The 16868-nt window shown below is 45.5% G+C and overlaps 2 protein-coding genes across 8 annotated transcripts in view; one reads left to right on the forward strand and one right to left on the reverse strand.

Moving 5' to 3' along the window:
• The window catches only part of SKIC3 (SKI3 subunit of superkiller complex), a 47670-nt gene extending 46332 nt beyond the window's left edge, over positions 1–1338 (reverse strand). For all 4 annotated transcript variants that reach the window (XM_054002508.1, XM_054002510.1, XM_054002509.1 and 1 more), the window contains exon 1: positions 1159–1338. In XM_054002508.1, coding sequence (XP_053858483.1) covers positions 1159–1297 — 139 coding nt within the window. In that variant the 5' untranslated portion in view covers positions 1298–1338. The remainder of the gene's footprint in view (positions 1–1158) is intronic.
• A 116-nt stretch (positions 1339–1454) lies between these two features.
• Positions 1455–16868, forward strand: part of ARSK (arylsulfatase family member K) — a 33710-nt gene continuing 18296 nt past the window's right edge. The window contains exons 1-3 of one of the 4 annotated variants that reach the window (XM_054002511.1): positions 1455–1594; positions 12042–12171; positions 14089–14248. In XM_054002511.1, the coding sequence (XP_053858486.1) occupies positions 1457–1594; positions 12042–12171; positions 14089–14248 (428 nt within the window). In that variant the 5' untranslated portion in view covers positions 1455–1456. The other 3 variants (XM_054002513.1, XM_054002514.1, XM_054002515.1) reach the window with 3 other exon arrangements.

The following is a 16868-nucleotide window of genomic DNA, read 5'->3' on the forward strand; positions in this document are numbered from 1 at the left end:
TTCTGACACATACAAAATGTTTATACCTTTATTGCACAGTGGTTATTTTAAACAGAGAAATATAGTGCAGTATGCCAAAAGGCATACAGCACCAGAAACTTATTAAAAATATGGCATGGTTAAAACGACTCACATTTAGCTCCAGTGCATGATTCAGTCATTATTCCAAAGAGTTAAATGAACAAAGTAGCTATCCAAGAATGAAACTTTTTTTACAGGTTAAGATAAATTTAATGAAGAGGCGTTTTAAGAGCCTGTATTACACTTAGGAGAAAACACGCTACACACAGCAGCTCCTCTTTAAAAAGAAACTACGCAGTGAACCCTGCTTAAGTCCTTAAGCAGTGCTTAAGAACCCTATTGCCCGAGAAATGTGTTCCAGTGGCTGCTAAGAATCAGGATTTTTCTTGTGTGCTTTCTGCAGCAGTACCACGGCTGTCACATCCCGGTGTGGCCCGCCCTTCATACACAATTACAGCAGATTCTGCTTCTGCTTAACTGCCATGAATCAGAAAAGAAAAAGCATTTAAGAACACAGCAAAGAGGCATTCACGCTTTTTAACACAATCTTGCACTGTTTTCGTGTATGTTTGTACACCAAAATGAACTTTAGAAACACCACAGTCAATGCTGCCGAGATAGGATGAGACTGAGAAACAACACTGCTGCTGCCAGCACCCAAAAAGATGAAAAAAGCAACCAGCTGAAGAACAAAAAACTTTTTAGGAGCGGCAAAGCAAAAACAAAGGAATGGTTGGACATAGGATAACATCGAATTTCAGATTTCCTCAGAACCTATAAAGAAATCTATCGGACTTGCATTGCTCAGCAGTTCCTGGAGATAAATTTACTTCCGACGAGGGAAGAGATGCTTCGGCCATCACAAACGCACCCCACCGCGGGCACTGTCCAGCACGAGCTGCACAGTCACCTACAGGCAAAATACCACTTCGGCGCAAACCTGGACACCGGGGAGGCGGCCGGCCCCCAGAGCGAGGCCATCCAGCCCGGCCTGAGGGTGGGGTCTGGGGTCCGCGGATCAGGTCTGGGGCTGCGAACCGCCTGGGGAGGAAATCCACTCCCGCAGCCCCCCAGGGAAAGCTGCGGCGGACCGACCCAGGCCACCACGGCGCCACCCGCCACCCGCTCCTGCCGCACCTTCAGCCACCGCCGACTCCGCCACCTCAGCCGCCACCCGACCACATGCGCACTGCGACGCGGGGCAGTGACACACCAGGGCAGTCGCCATTTTCTCTTGGGGCACTGCGGGAGATGTAGTTCCCGTTTCCCGGGGCATGCTGGGAATTACAGGCTGCTGCCCTGGGCACCATGGGAGTTGTAGGCCGCAGTGAGCGGGTAGCCTGCGGTGGAGTCAAATCTTACGCTGTGGCCAGAGCCCCGGAATCTGCTTTCGGAGCTGCTGCTCTTCTCGGTTAGAGAGCTGGGGGCCAGGGCGATGCAAGACAGCAGGCCACTGGGGCTAGCCGGTCTGGCGCTGCTCCTCATGGCCGCCGGGACGGGAGCAAGGCCGCGGCCCGCAGGCCCCGGGGACCAGCCCCTATCTAATGTGGTGTTGGTGGCCTGCGACTCCTTGGTGAGTGATCGGGGCGTGGAAGGGCACCCTCACAGGTGAGGTGAGGGGGGGGTGGGAGAAATCCTCGGCGGTGGCCTGCACGGAACTACCGAGGATGAGATATCGCGGCCCTATGGATGCATTACCTAGTGCAGAGGCATGCGTATGCGCAAGCGGGAGTTTACTGCGCGGGAGGCTGGGCACGGGGCTGCGGCAGCGGGCCGCGCCATTCGGCGAGACAGTCGCACCCCGAGTGTTCGCTCCAGGGCTCCAAACCAAACGCGGCCCGCTTCCCAAGAGGGGATGCCGTGCTCTGATGCCGTGCTCGCATCAGAGGCTTTACAGCAGCTGAAAACCTCTGCGGAGGTGGCTCCCACGGTCTGGTGTGATACAACTTGTGGTCCCGGAGGGGTGCGTGCCCGCAGGACTCTGTGGCAGGGCAGCTGCTACTGGAACGGGGCTGGTGTGTAAAGTGAATGCTCTTCGGTTCGCTTGAAAAGCCTAATGGCAAGCAAGGTCACTAAACCCTGTTACTCTTCCCAATGTAAATGTTAGATCTCCACAACAAATGGGCTAGCGAGTTTCTAGAACCACAGATGAAATTACTGATTTACTGAGCACTAAATACTGGTTTATTGAGGCTCTTATAAGGTATAACAACCCAGTAAACTGGTCAGATGTGTATCTATAGCAGTAGGCATCTAGCGGCTTCATTACAGTGATTTATTAATATATTTGGTTTGCCCTTCAGACACAGAAATTTTTCCACTCACAAATACTTATTCTTGCATGTATCTTCACAGTTTTCTCACTGTGCGCACCAGCACACTGGAAATGCTTTGATGTGTTTTACTCTGAGGAGCCTTGGTTTCTCTAACTTGCCTGAAAACTCCTTGTTGTGAAATCAAACATAAGCTCTGTGGTGTTAAGCTCCAGGTGCTTTCATATTTCATCACTTCTCTTTCACTATTGAGGAAGTTTGATCCCTAGCCTTCTTGGGTTTCCATCCTTGACTGCACAGATAAAAGCAGTTGGCTCCTTGCTTGCTGCCTGTTTTTCTTGCGATGAATTTTTCCTAAATATTTGGTAAACATGCATTATCTTTTTTCAAACTCTATCTTTAAACACATTCATTGTGATTTTCAAAGATAAAGAAATAGCTCCTTCTTTATTTATGTAATAGCTCCTTATTGATTTCCTTCCTTCTCTCTTAATTTTATTTTCAGTAAATAGTCTCTCTTAATATTCCAAAATAATGCATGGTTTTTTCTCCAAATTTTTAGCTTTTGCTAAAAGTCTATTTACCAATAGTTAAAATTGCAGTATTTAAGATCCTGAGGGTTAGTCAATGTCCATTTTATATCCAGATGCTAGCAGAGGCTGCAGACAGGCAATGTAGTGGTGACATGGGCCACAGTAACCAACAGGAACGTAACAGGGGTGGATACAGGGTTCTAGGACGAATAGGGATACAGGGATGGGGTAACTGACACGGAAGTTTCAGGAATGAACAGGGGGTGGTTACAAGACTGATGTGGGGAAGCTCCAATGGCAGATAACCTGGAGTGAAACATGGCAGAGGGAAACGGAGGTACACAGAACTGGCTAACTAACATTATAAAACCTCTAATCTGAACACAGCCCAGGATGCAACATCTCCCCGCTTTTTAAAATATAAAAAAGACAATTGTTTTGACTTTGTTGCTCGTGCGGTGGCCTCTTCTCCCATCTTCTTCTGCTCCTGTGACTGCAATGACTGCCTTGCAGATGGAGAGGGTCTAGAGATGATGCTGGAGCTGGTTCCTCTTTGGGTATTTGGGGATAGGGGAACTGGGAAAACAACTTTATTACAAACAACTTGAACTGAGAACACAAACAGACTGAGGTAGCTGGAAAGAGAAAAATTTTTAAAGAGATGTCGAATCCCTTCCTTCCTTGCAGCATTTACGGTTGGATGCAACTCCCTGGTTGGTGGGGTCACCTGTTGCACTCACAAGTACCTTACGGTCTCGACTCACTAATTGCCCTGGTGTGTATGGTTTAACATGCCTCCTGGGGATACACTTGACTCCTGAGGGTGTGGATACGCAGGCATATCCCTGTCCCCAGGTCAAAAGTCGGAATGGACCCTGGATTTCTTTAGAGTCCAGATCCCTCACTAATACTGGAGGCTGCTGTTCTGGCTGAAGCTCCTGATTTTGCTTGAAATGCCTCGGGGCTGGCGGTTCTGGTCTGTCAAAAGAACAGCTAAGGAAATTGATGGTAAATAATGCTCTCGTGCAGTGACAGCACTCACACATCTCCCTGCTGCTGCCGGAGGACCTGCTTCAGTGTCTGGTGTGATCTTTCTATTATTGCCTGGCCGGTGGGGGAGTGAGGAATCCCGGTCTTATGTTGGACCCCCCCATTCCTGCAGGAAGTTACTGAACGCTCTGGAAGTATAAGCTGGACCATTGTCAGTTTTAATTGTGGCTGGGACCTCCAAGGTTGCAAAGGCATGTGTGAGGTGTTTTCTCACGTCTGTGGTCCTATCCCCTACATGGGCTGAGGCAAAAACTGCTCCTGAGAAGGTGTCCACGGTTACATGGACATTCTTGAGTTTCGCAAATTCGGGGACTTTGGTGACATCCATCTGCCATACCTCGCAACTGCGGAGACCTCTGGGATTCACACCTGTTCCCAGTGTTGGTAAAGCTGCCTCCTGACGGTTGGGGCATGAGGCCACAATTTCCCTGGCTTGGTCATGCTGCAGATGGAACTGGCGTACCAGACCTGGGGCATTCTGATGGAACTGCTGGTGGCTCAGCTTGGCCTGCTTGACTATGTTCGGCTGGCCTCCCAGCTGTACTGGGGCTGCCAGGGCATCTGCTCTGCGGTTCCCTCTGGCAATAAAGCCTGGGAGATCCGTGTGTGATCTCACATGTACCACATAAAAGGGATGCTCACGGTTAGAAACCAGGTGTACCAATTTTGTGAGCAACTGAAGATGACCTGATTTGGGACCTCTTTAATGACTGCATGTTCAGCTCTTGACATTGCTCCAGCAACATAGGCTGAGTCTGTCACCAGATTAAAAGGTTGGTTAAACCTCTCAAAAGCCCTCACTATGGCATCCAACACAGCCACCTGTGGAGAACCTTCCACTATCTTAACATCTCATTCCCACAGCTGAGTCTATTGGTCCTTCCAAATTACCACTGACTTGTGGGACTTCCCTGACCCATATGTGAACACTGTCAGTGCTCTGAGTGGCTTTTTACTTTATAATTCTTTTGGCAACAATTTGAACTCTTTGATAACAGATGGCCAGGATGTCCGATCTGAATTTGGCCTGAGTAGCTGTCTAGAGTGAACTGCAAATTTTCATTTTGCCTTAAAAGGTGTTCAAAGGTCTCCTTGGTCATCCTGCCCTTAGATGTTTTGATGGGAAGGTGGATACATGTGAAATCTCAACCTGCTGGCACTTGCAGACGAGCCCTGGCCTGCATGATGAGCTGCGCCATTAGCTCTTGTGGCCTGGTGATACTTTTGGACTGTTTGTGGCCAAGGAACACACACTCTATTATTAAGAGGGGGTCCCGTTGGCCCTTGTCCCACTGGAATATCATACTGTATAAATGGGGTAACTCACCTAGAACGATGAAGCGGAAAGGCAGCCCTGGTTGACAGCGATGGGCTTGCCTGCTCGCGATGCTCGAGTGCTGCTGTGGCCTCCCAGGTTAGGGCTTTTGGGGAAGCTAAACCTTCATCCCCCTCCCTTTCTGCTAATAAGTCAAAAAGAGGGGATAGATCCCTCATGGTGAGACTCAGCCGTGGCCTGATCCAATTTAACGATCCGCACAAGTGCTGGATGTCATTCAGTATCTTGGGCTTGTTATTTATTTGAATTTGTTGAGGCCTAACTGTGCTGTTGTTAATTACTAGGCCCAGATACTTCCAGGGTGGCAGCAACTGTACCTTTTCGTTCTGCAACTCAAATCCTGCCACCGACAAAGCCTTAATATTGTCCTCCAGAGCTTCTTGTAGGACTTCGCTGTCAGGGGCACAAATCAGCACGTCATCCATGTAGTGATAGAAAATACAGGATGTCCACTTGGCATGCACTGGGGACAGAACCCTGGCGACATACCACTGGCATATAGTGGGGGAACATTTGAGACCCTGAGGTAGTACTGTCCAGTGGTAGCGCTTCATGGGGGCTTCTCTGTTGATGGAGGGTACAGAGAAGGCAAAGTGAGGAGCATCATCCAGATGGAGAGGGATTTGGAAGAAACAATCCTTGATATCAATTACAGCCAGATTGTAATTTTGGGGTAGCATGGATGGAGATGGCATACCCAGTTGGAGAGAGCCCATGTCTTCCATGGCTTCCTTAATTTTTCTCAAATTGTGGAGGAGTTGCCCCCTGTCCTTCCCCGGTTTTTTAATTACAAACACCGGAGAGTTCCTGGGGCTGTTAGTTTCTACTATGTGTCCCTTTGCCAATTCTTTCTCCACTCTCTTTGTGAGCGCCTGCAGTTTCTTCTTACTCAGGGGCTACTGCTTATCTGTGAGCCGTGTCAATTTCTGAGTGGGGCGCTCCTCAGTGGCCGCACCTAAAAATGCCAGGGGGCCGGAAATTCCAATTTGGCTTCCCACTGGGACATGGCATTTCTTCCCCATAAGGTAAATTTGCTGCCGATCACAAACGGACTTACTGAGGCCAGCAGCCCATTCGGCCCCTTAATTTGGAGGATGTTTTTGGGTTGTCTTGCCGGCTGAGGCCCGCCTAGTCCTAAGACTGGCGTGGCCACGCTTTGTAACTCCCAGTGTGACGGCCACTTGTGTGGTGGAATGATCATCACGTCTGCCCCTGTGTCCAACATCCCCTGAAGATAGGCAGAACACCCGTTGCACTTGAGTTCACACCGTACAAGGGGTTTTTCCTCTCCCAACTTTCCAGCTTAAAAGACTGAGAGTTCCAGGTCATTGCACAGAGCACGAGGAATAGGAATTGCCTGTGCAATAACCTGGCCCTTAGGTAGGAAGGGGGGAGGGGCGGACACAGCGTGCCGCAAGATAGAAGAGCCTCGGATTAAGGGTGGAAATTACTGGAGGAACCTCTATCTCTACTGGTGTGTGCTTCATGTCCCCAACAATGAGGTACCTGCAGTTCAGAATGTCGTCTTTCCGCCTGGTTTCACAGGCGGCAGATGTGTGACAGAAGCTCTGCATCTGCTATGAAGAACTGCCAGTCCTGGGAATGAAAATGGACAGAGTTAGTGAGTTGAAGCCGATAAGGCTCCCTTTTGTCAATAATTGGGAGGCAGCCACTTACAGATGGAAGTAACTATGTGGTGCATCATGGCTTCTCTTGCGGCCCCATGACTTGCCTCATTTTTATCAACACGCAAGTTTTTTTAAGTTGTGGGGTTCCCTTCCCCCCTCCCTCCTCCTGCAGCCCCGGGTGGTGCACTCCCTAAAAATGGACACTGAGCAAGAAGATGTCCCTCCCGATGACAGTGGAAGCACTGGCGTTTGGATGGAAACTGCCTTGGTGCTGAGTCCCTTGGAGGTGTAGCAGCCAAGGTGACTTGTTTGTCTTTGTGCTTCTTTGGGGCCTCCTCTATCATCAGGTGTGGCTTCAGTGTGCATTCCTTGATGATCTGGTCGAGGGTCAGCGGTGGTGAGGCCGGCAGTGACAGGATGATTCTCTTGCACATTGCATTGGCATTCATGTACACCACTTCTAGGACCAGTCCGTCTCGGTGTTCAGGTCTCTCCACCCGTCTCTCGACCGCTGCCCGGACTCGGTCTACAAAATCTACAAAAGGCTCCGCAACACCTTGTTTAACTGCTGTATAGGGCACCATCGGATCCTTGGTGGGCATGGCCAGGAACGCGCGCTCTGCTGCACCCCTGGACATGTCCAGCACGGCTGTTGGGATCCCCCAAGCTTGGAGCTGCCCTTCACTCCATTCTCCTTCACCCACAAGATGGTTTAAAGTTATTGATTCTTCTGTAAAATTCAGGCTGTAAGGCCCCTCTCGGATTTTGGGAAGCAGATCTGCTGCCAATTTTTTCCACTTCCTCTGCCACAGATTGTATTCTGATGGGAGAAGCAAGCAGCTAAACAGATGCTTAAGGTCTGCTGGCACCATTGTTTTAGATGTTAAACTCCCTTTTAGAATGCCCTTAAAGAAGGGGCTTTTTTGGCCGAAATCTCGTAATGTTTTACAGACCTCTTTAATTGACCCATAGGGAAGGTAGGGGTTCCCATGTTATCCTTGCTCTTTTAGAAGATCGAGATGACAGAGCTCGTTTCCAGTATGACAGAATATTTTGTTTTTCAAAGAATAGGGAATGGGTGGACCCGGAAAGCAAGATAAAACAGGTCCCACAAGAGTTAAAAAGACTGGAGGCAGAGGTAAGAAAGAGAAGAATGGAACAAGAAAAGTTAAAAACCTTAAGTGAACAATATGACCAGCTAGAGAAACAATACACTAGTGGGGGTTTACCCGCATTAAATCAAAATTTATTTGTAGATCTGATGCAAGAAATTGCCACAGAATTAGGTCTAACTAATTGTTGATTATGTGGAGGACTCAAGTCCGCAGAGAAGTGGCCATGGAAAGGTGAGGGTTTAGCACCAGAGCAATTGTTAAAATGGGAAGATACCAAAACCCCAAGAATAGTTCAGAGGCCTGAGGGATGGATCTTGGACAAAAGGGTAATTGAAATATTCTGCCTTAGCCAGGAAGTGAAAGAATACACTGAAGTGGTGGGGTATACCCCATGTATGTCTACTTTAACTGTGAATTCTTTTAGTAAAATCCGGATCTGGCAGCCAGAAAGTCCGACAGGATACTGGAGTCGAGAAAAAGGGGGTCAGTGTGAATGGAGTGGTAAGATCGAACTCTGTTGGAACAAAAGCCCTGGAGCTAACCCCTACCAGTCCTTAAATGAATTAAGTAAACTCTGGAAAGAGCCTGAAAGCACAAAAACTAAGTGAAAAGCCCAGATGGTTTGTATTAAATTTGTGGAAAAAAAGGCGTATAGTGAGTTACCTCAGCGATAGAAGGGATCGTGTACAGTAAGATTAATAAGACCTGTTTTCCTCCCTCGCTCTGAGCACAGTTCACTAGGGGCTCCCTTATACGAGACCTTAAACAGGAGAAAGAGGAGTTTGAAAAATAAATTCCCTATCTTTGGTGGGGGTCAGAATTGGGGTGAGGAAGAGTGGCCCACAGAAAGGATAATAGAATACTATGGCTGCTACATGGGCCCAGGATGGGACCTGAGGGTATAGGATCCTGATCTACTTATTAAACTGCCTAATAAGACTAATAAGGCTGTGGTAGAAATCGTATCCAACCACACCTCAGATGCCCTTGAACTGCTATCTAAGCAGCACTCCCAGATGAGAGCTTTTGTTTATCAAAATAGAATAGCTCTCAACTATTTGCTGGCCGAGGAAGGAGGAGTTTCTGGGAAATTTAATGAATCAGAATGTTACATAGAATTTGACAATTATGGGGAAACTATTAGAGACTTAGCAACTGAGATCAAATGTCTTTATTGTATGTTCCGTGGCTGGAATCATATTCTTACCCTGCCTAATACCCTGTTTTATCAAGCCAATCCACTCAGTGGTACAGGGGATACAGGTGGCGGCCCTGCCCATGGATCCAGAATGTGCTACAGGAAAATTCAATCAGGTATCAAAAATCATGAAATTAGGAGAAGAAAACCCACACAGCCGAGCAGCCGAGGCCTTGGCAAGGTTTGAAGAACAAATAAAGGGAGGAGGAAACGCAAACTTTACCAAGAAATTCCCAGGGAAGAATGGGACGATGTGATCACAAAGAACTAAGGGAATTCAGATATTAGGAGGTGACCGAAAGGGATTATCAGGGGAATCACCAAATATAGAATTTTTAGAAAGGCATGAATTAAGGTGTTAATATAGAAAGGGAGGGCTTGTTATGTGTAATAGGCATAATTTGCACCTATAAAGTGATATATGGATAGGAGTTTTTATATGATTAAAAATAGACACAAAGTAAGCGAGCCAGGGCAAGGAGGGGGTCTGTCTCATGTATGTCAAAACCATTGTAGACAAGGCTTCATTTACAAGTTAATACAAGTGGCTCACTGGGAGATGGGCCGTTTCTCGAGATAATCTAGGAATGCACTAGCGATGATCGTCCTGGTAACTACCCGAGATTAGAATCTCCAGGGGATGCATCGGTTCCCATAACTCCATCATCAATGTACATTGCTTCCCTAACCCGGCCCGCGCAGAGAAAAGGGACTTTATGACTTTAAATAGAAAGAAAAGGCTGATCACCAAAATCCTGGCCTCAAGCAAAATTAACTGTATAAAAACTGCTCGCACAGAAGGGGTGGTGTGAAGCATAGGAGAGACCCTCTGCTAGAGTGGTTGAACCTGTGTCTCACCCAGCGCCAGTCCTGGGCTTGGCACTGTCCTTTTCTTTGTGGCTAGCTCAGATAGAATTTGATCTTTATAATAAAAATTATTTTTTCTTTTTTAATTCAGCTGGGTCAATTTTTACCTATAACAACAGGTTTTGCTTGCAGTGCAGCTCAAGTTCCTGGATGAAAGGTGCTTGTTTGTGTTACAGTAATTTTATTTCCTTAGGTATTTCAAAACCCAGAAATCCTACACAGTTCTTAGGGGATGGATTTCCAGAAATAGTTGTTGAGCTTCCACCTTCTCAGCCAATTCAAGATGCTTATTACTTTCACTGAATACCCTGTCATCTATAGAAACAATAATCATGTCACAGTACACCGAGCGTATTGTGACACCCAAGAATATGGAGTTATTTTGCTGCTGTTCATTGAATATGGTATCAAAGTATCAATATAAGGCACTCTTGTCTCCAGCTGTTCAAACAAGACTTTGTTGGAGAAAGTTAAGAATGTGTTGTTTACAGGACTGCCCAGCAGTTGTGTACTTTTGTCATGGTTTAGTATTCTCCAATTTAGTGTTCCCACTGAAATCGCTCCAAACCAGGTGCCACTTGCTTACTTCTCTGTCCCCCTCCCATTCCTCTACAGCAGGCTGGAGATAAAGGTCACAGATTGGGGTAAGAATGATTTACTAGAAATAGCAGAACTATAACAGTTTACTAGAACAGTAACAGCAATAATATTAATAGCAAAAATGTACAAGAGAGGTGAGCAATTCACATTTGAATGCTCACCACTATACTTTGCAGAGCCTGACAGTACCTGTTGGCTGCCACACTACTCTGACCTGGAAGGGACCCTTTCCCCTGTTCCTGGAAAATTACATGAGCTGGTACACAATAACCTCCATGTCTTAGCCTTGTCCACTTCTGAGTATTTAAAAAATGAACCTTATCCTGGCTGGAACCAGGACAACTTTCTAAAGAGCACTTTCAGCCCAAAGTTTTGTTCAAGTTCTTATTGCGTATTACAGCTTTATTTCCAGTTTGTCCTACTGAATGCTTGTTCAAGATGCCATTTGTAGTAGTATACAAGATTAGGTGATTGCTCATTTAACATGTTTTGATATGAGCTGAGTTCAGAGGCTAGGATGCTGCAGTTAGCTCTACTGGTGCCAAATGAAGTGACTCTCTACAATACTGGGTTATCCAACAGTATTTCTGCCAGAAACCAAATGCCAGGAATTACTTTTTCCTGCAGTTAAAACTGCAGATGGACTGTCGCTTGTCTGTTCACTGAAGAGCCAGTGAGGCTGGGGCTGTATTGGCACATTGTATTCAACCAAGGAAAGGAATAAAAGTGACAGATAAAACACAATGACATGTGATAATAATCTTTTACTGTAAAATTACCTATTCAAAATGTTTAATCTTTTTTAAGTTACTGATCGAAAAATCTGTCTAAACCAATAGATTATTAAAATGAAATAAGCATTATGAAAGCATCAAAGTTAGCCTTATCGAAGTATCAAAAGGGAACCATTGTGGGTGGGACTTCTGTGGGAGAATAGCCTTTCTTTAGCTTTCTGATCCTTTTCCAGTCCATAGTTTCAAGTAAGTTCACAGAGAAGTGGTATGGATAAACTTTTAAAAAGGATGAGGAATCAATGATGGTTTCACAGAAATATGTGCTAGTGCACACATCTACATTGGGATTCAGTCTTACTCCTTGTTACCTTTCACTGTACCTATTCCCATTGAATATGTCATGGTAGGACCCCACCCCTGAAGAACTGGAGCTTGGAATATGTATAGTGATACCATGGAATTAATTTTACTATAAAGAAGCCCAGTTATCTTTTCCATTGCACTTTTTTCAAAAGTGATCCATTTTATATTGTTCTACTTAGATTTTCTCAACACTGTTTTTCCTGCATACCTGCATAGAATTGGCAGCATTTGAGCAACATCAGTCCACAGTAACAAATATATGAATTCATGCAGCTGATAGTTTTCATTAATGCTGTTTATGTGTTGCTTTTGTCTCATTGCAGGATGGACGCTTGACATTTTTGCCAGGAAATCAGACTGTGGATTTACCTTCCATAAATTTTATGAAAAGACATGGCACTGTATTTCTCAATGCCTACACCAATTCTCCAATTTGTTGTCCTTCCCGCGCAGGTAGAACCAAGCAAAACATCAGATAAATGGTTACACACGTCAATTTAAATATGTGGTAATTATGAGAAATTTGAAATTATTTAATGGGGAGGGATTTGTTATGCTTTTCAATAAGATCCTTTTATTTTTAGTTTATGTTTGAATTCTTGTAGTATTCTTCTCTTTCATGTGTTTATTTCTTCTGTTTCTTATGTTTCCTCCTTTGTTTTTTTGTTCTCTTTTTTTCAGTTAAGTGTAAGGTCCCAAATCTTTTTACAAACTCCACTGAAGCTTCAGATTTTTAAAAAATCTTCAGGATTTATAGAGAAATTGTCGATTTGTTCTGGTGCAGTGCTGAAACTACATTTAGAACTACTCTCTCTTCCCAATACAAAGTTAATAAATATCTTTCCTGTATTCAGCACAGAGTAATAAATAATAATAGCTGAATAAAGTGGTAGCAGTTGCCACTGCCTTCTAGATACATGATGCATCTTTCATTAGCTTTAATTGAATACTTCCATGTTTTTCTTTACTTAATGCAATTGTGTTCAATTTCACACTTGCAGAATTTGATGGGAAGATAGAAGGAAACTATATTCCTCAATCAAAGATTACATCTTAAAACATTTCTACCTTTTTCAGTTGATGCAAAGACCCCCTTAATCTGTAGCTATAAAAAGATCACCCTTCCTCTCAAAGCATACACTGAAAGAAGCAGCAGACAAAGGCAGTCAAATAAAGTGTTACATTTTTAATATTATCTTTATTGATTACCTAGTCCCCATTTCTTTCTCTCATGGTCACATTTTAAGTGGATGACATTACATGAACAAGCAGTTGGCCTTCCTTTTCTTTTCTTGATGCTTGTGTCTTTCAGCCAATTTTTATTGCTAAGAACAATGACTTTTTGTTATTTAATTTTAAGAAGTTTGTGAAAATGGCAGGTTAGTACTCTTGTGAGAAAGAAAGTGCATAATGAATTAAATGATTAATCAGTTATGTGTAGTGTTATAGGTAGCTGTGATTACTGAGCTCATACGTGGGGCTCTGAACCAGCAGGACATCTTTTGCTTAGCCAGGAGCTTGGATACCTGCAAGGAACTGAGGATGCATCTATTGTGGAGGTGTCAGGGATGATACAAGAAGAGACAGTGGGAAAGACAGCTTTGGGACGGGGAAAGGAACAGTATTGTCATGTGGAGTTGATGTACTTTGCTTACAGGATATTTCTATTGCTTGTGAAATTACTTAGTTCTGTTTTGGGACTACCTTTACCTCTTAATTAGCATAGGAAAGAGTGAATGATTCTTGATAAGCTGCAAAGAAATAGGAACTCACTTGAAAAATCTTCCCTTATAGTTCCTTTGGAACCCTTGCCTTGGTTTCCTTGCTTCTTGTATCTTCTTTAATATTCTCACTTTGTTTCTTTAATATTCTCACTTTGTTTCTGCAACTTGTAGTGAAGTAGATTACCTATAAAGAATAAAATTGAGGGCATATTGTATTTATGAAAATACTATATGGTAATTCTGTCCACAAATATACTTAACTTTAAACTCACATTAAATCTAACTGTAATAAGGGTAACTAATAATCTGAAACACATATAAATACAGGATTGTTTCATCAGGATCTGTACTACCATGCCATTTTCTTTCAATCAAGAAGAATATTTTCTGATCTAATTAAAACTTGACTTAATGATTGCATAGCACCTGGAAAGATAGGATCTTCTTCTGCAATTCCGGGGATTATTTGAGTAAATTTTGATACTTGTATTGATGATGAAATAAGATTTGGAAGAGTGATACTTTGTATTCCTTGTTCTATTGTATCACAGTTTGGACTTTTTACCTCTGTAATAATGAGAAGATTAATATCTTCTCAACCTTAAAGGTGGGGAATACTAATCACTCATTTTTTTTTTTTCCCCAGCTATGTGGAGTGGTCTTTTCACTCATATAACAGAATCTTGGAATAACTTCAAAGGTCTAGATCCAGGTTATGTAACATGGATGGATCTCATGGAGAAGCATGGCTACCATACACAGAAGTTTGGGAAATTGGACTATACTTCTGGACATCATTCAGTAAGGTAATGAGGTAGATTTTCCTGCTGTGAAATGGGCAGCAGTGAACAAATCATGTAGTGAGCTGTCACGTGGTTTTGGTCTCCAGTTGAAATTATAGTAGCTTTAAAAAAATTGTGTTAGGTACCTAGCAGAGATATGTCCTGCAACTTTACGGAGAAGCAAGCATATCTCTTGCAGCTGTACTTTGGCTTTTACCTGTAGTTGAAAGGTAATGCAGAAACTGGTTTTGCCCAACATGATTATTTTCTTCCACTGGTATTATTGCTCCCTAAGTGAAATTCATAAACTTTTTTTACTTTGCCTTAAGACTTCCTGACTTCTGGTAATACTAACAGTGTTGGAAAACCAGAACAAAACCCCATACTTACAATAATTAAATATTAAGCCTGCTGTCACAAAATGTCAGAGGTTTTGCGGGGTTTTTTTGAAGGCCGTAAGTGTTGAAAGACATGTGCTGTTGTGGTGCGTTGACCCTGGAAGGACACACCAGGGCCAGCATGATAGAACAAACTGTTCTATGACTCCACCTCCTCCAGTGAGCAGGAATGAGAGAAAACAATGACTCAGTGGTGAAAATAAGGACTGAGAGAGATCACTCAGGTACACAGCAAAACAGACTTAACTTAGGAGAATTAATTTAATTTATTGCCAATTAGAAGCCAGAGTAAGGCAATGAGAAGTAAACCCAAATCTTAAAACACTTTTCCACCACCCTTCTACCTCTACCCAGGCTTAACTTCCAAATTCTCTACCACATCTACTCACAGGAGCAGCAGTGCATTACTTTTCTCGGCCCCGGTCAGCTCCCGAGCACCTGGCTTGGGTGCCTCAGCTTCTTGTTGGGGCCGGTGCTTGCCGCTACTTCCGGGTGCTTCTGCTGTCGGCGCTCTGGGGTGGGCTGGCCATGCGTTGCTGTCGGCGCGAGGGAGGAAATGAAGAGGCAGGGAAAACGTCCAGATCCGTCTGCGTGGCGGATGGATGCTTTATTGGCTGCGGGAGCCGCGATGGAGAAGCTGCAGCCCGCTCCCAACCTCATGTGGACGAATATGGCAGCGGGGCTGGGGGGGGGGGAGCGGGATGATATAGGGGTGAGGCAGGGAGCACAGGAGCCCTCCCCGCCCAATGAATACAGACGCCGTGGCGGTGACATGTGCCACAGCGACCAACGGGAACATGGCGGGGGCGGACATGGGGCTTCAGGGCAAGTGGGACTGCGAGAATGGGGTGATGGGCATGGAATCCTCAGGAGTTGTCAGGGAGTGGTTACAAGAGTGACAGGGGGAAACTCCAATGGCAGACAGCCTGGAGCTAGCTACCGTGGGGGGGGGAAACACAGGGGATGCACAAGGGTACACAGAACCGGCAAAGTAACAACGATCAGAACCCCTAATCTGAACCCAAACCCAGGATGCAACATCTCCCCACTTTAAAAAATATAAAAAAGACAGTTGCTTTGACTTAGATTCTCACGCGGTAGCCTCTTCTCCTAGCTTCTTCTGCTGCTGCGACTGCGGTGACTGCTTTGCAGATGGAGAGGGCCTGCAGATGAGGCTGGAGCTGGTTTTTCCCTGGGTGCTTGGGGATAGGGGAACTGGGGCAACAACTTTATTACAAACATGTGGACTGGGGACGTACACGGACTGAGGTAGCTGTGAGAAGAATGCTATTTAGGGAGATGCTGAGGGCCTTCCCTCCCTGCGGTGCCTGCGATTGGATGCAACTCCCTGGTTGGTGGGGTCATTGGTTGCATCCACTGGCACTGTATTGCTCTGACTCACTGACTGTCCTGGAGTGTAAGGTTTAACATGCCTCCTGGGGATCCACTTGACTCCTGAGGGCGTGGATACGCAGGCATATCCCCAGGTCAAAAGTCGGAATGGACCCTGGATTTCTTTAGAGTCCAGATCCCTCACTAGTACTGGAGGCTGCTGTTCTGGCTGAAGCTCCTGATTTTGCTTGAAATGCCTCGGGGCTGGCGGTTCTGGTCTGTCAAAAGAACAGCTAAGGAAATTGATGGTAAATAATGCTCTCGTGCAGTGACAGCACTCACACATCTCCCCGCTGCTGCCGGAGGACCTGCTTCAGTGTCTGGTGTGATCTTTCTATTATTGCCTGGCCGGTGGGGGAGTGAGGAATCCCGGTCTTATGTTGGACCCCCCCATTCCTGCAGGAAGTTACTGAACGCTCTGGAAGTATAAGCTGGACCATTGTCAGTTTTAATTGTGGCTGGGACCCCCAAGGTTGCAAAGGCATGTGTGAGGTGTTTTCTCACGTCTGTGGTCCTTTCCCCTACATGGGCTGAGGCAAAAACTGCTCCCGAGAAGGTGTCCACGGTTACATGGACATTCTTGAGTTTCACAAATTCGGGGACTTTGGTGACATCCATCTGCCATACCTCGCAACTGCGGAGACCTCTGGGATTCACACCTGTTCCCAGTGTTGGTAAAGCTGCCTCCTGACGGTTGGGGCATGAGGCCACAATTTCCCTGGCTTGGTCATGCTGCAGATGGAACTGGCGTACCAGACCTGGGGCATTCTGATGGAACTGCTGGTGGCTCAGCTTGGCCTGCTTGACTATGTTCGGCTGGCCTCCCAGCTGTACTGGGGCTGCCAGGGCATCTG

Source organism: Vidua macroura, chromosome Z (assembly GCF_024509145.1).
Source record: "Vidua macroura isolate BioBank_ID:100142 chromosome Z, ASM2450914v1, whole genome shotgun sequence".
NCBI classification, from domain to species: domain Eukaryota; kingdom Metazoa; phylum Chordata; class Aves; order Passeriformes; family Viduidae; genus Vidua; species Vidua macroura.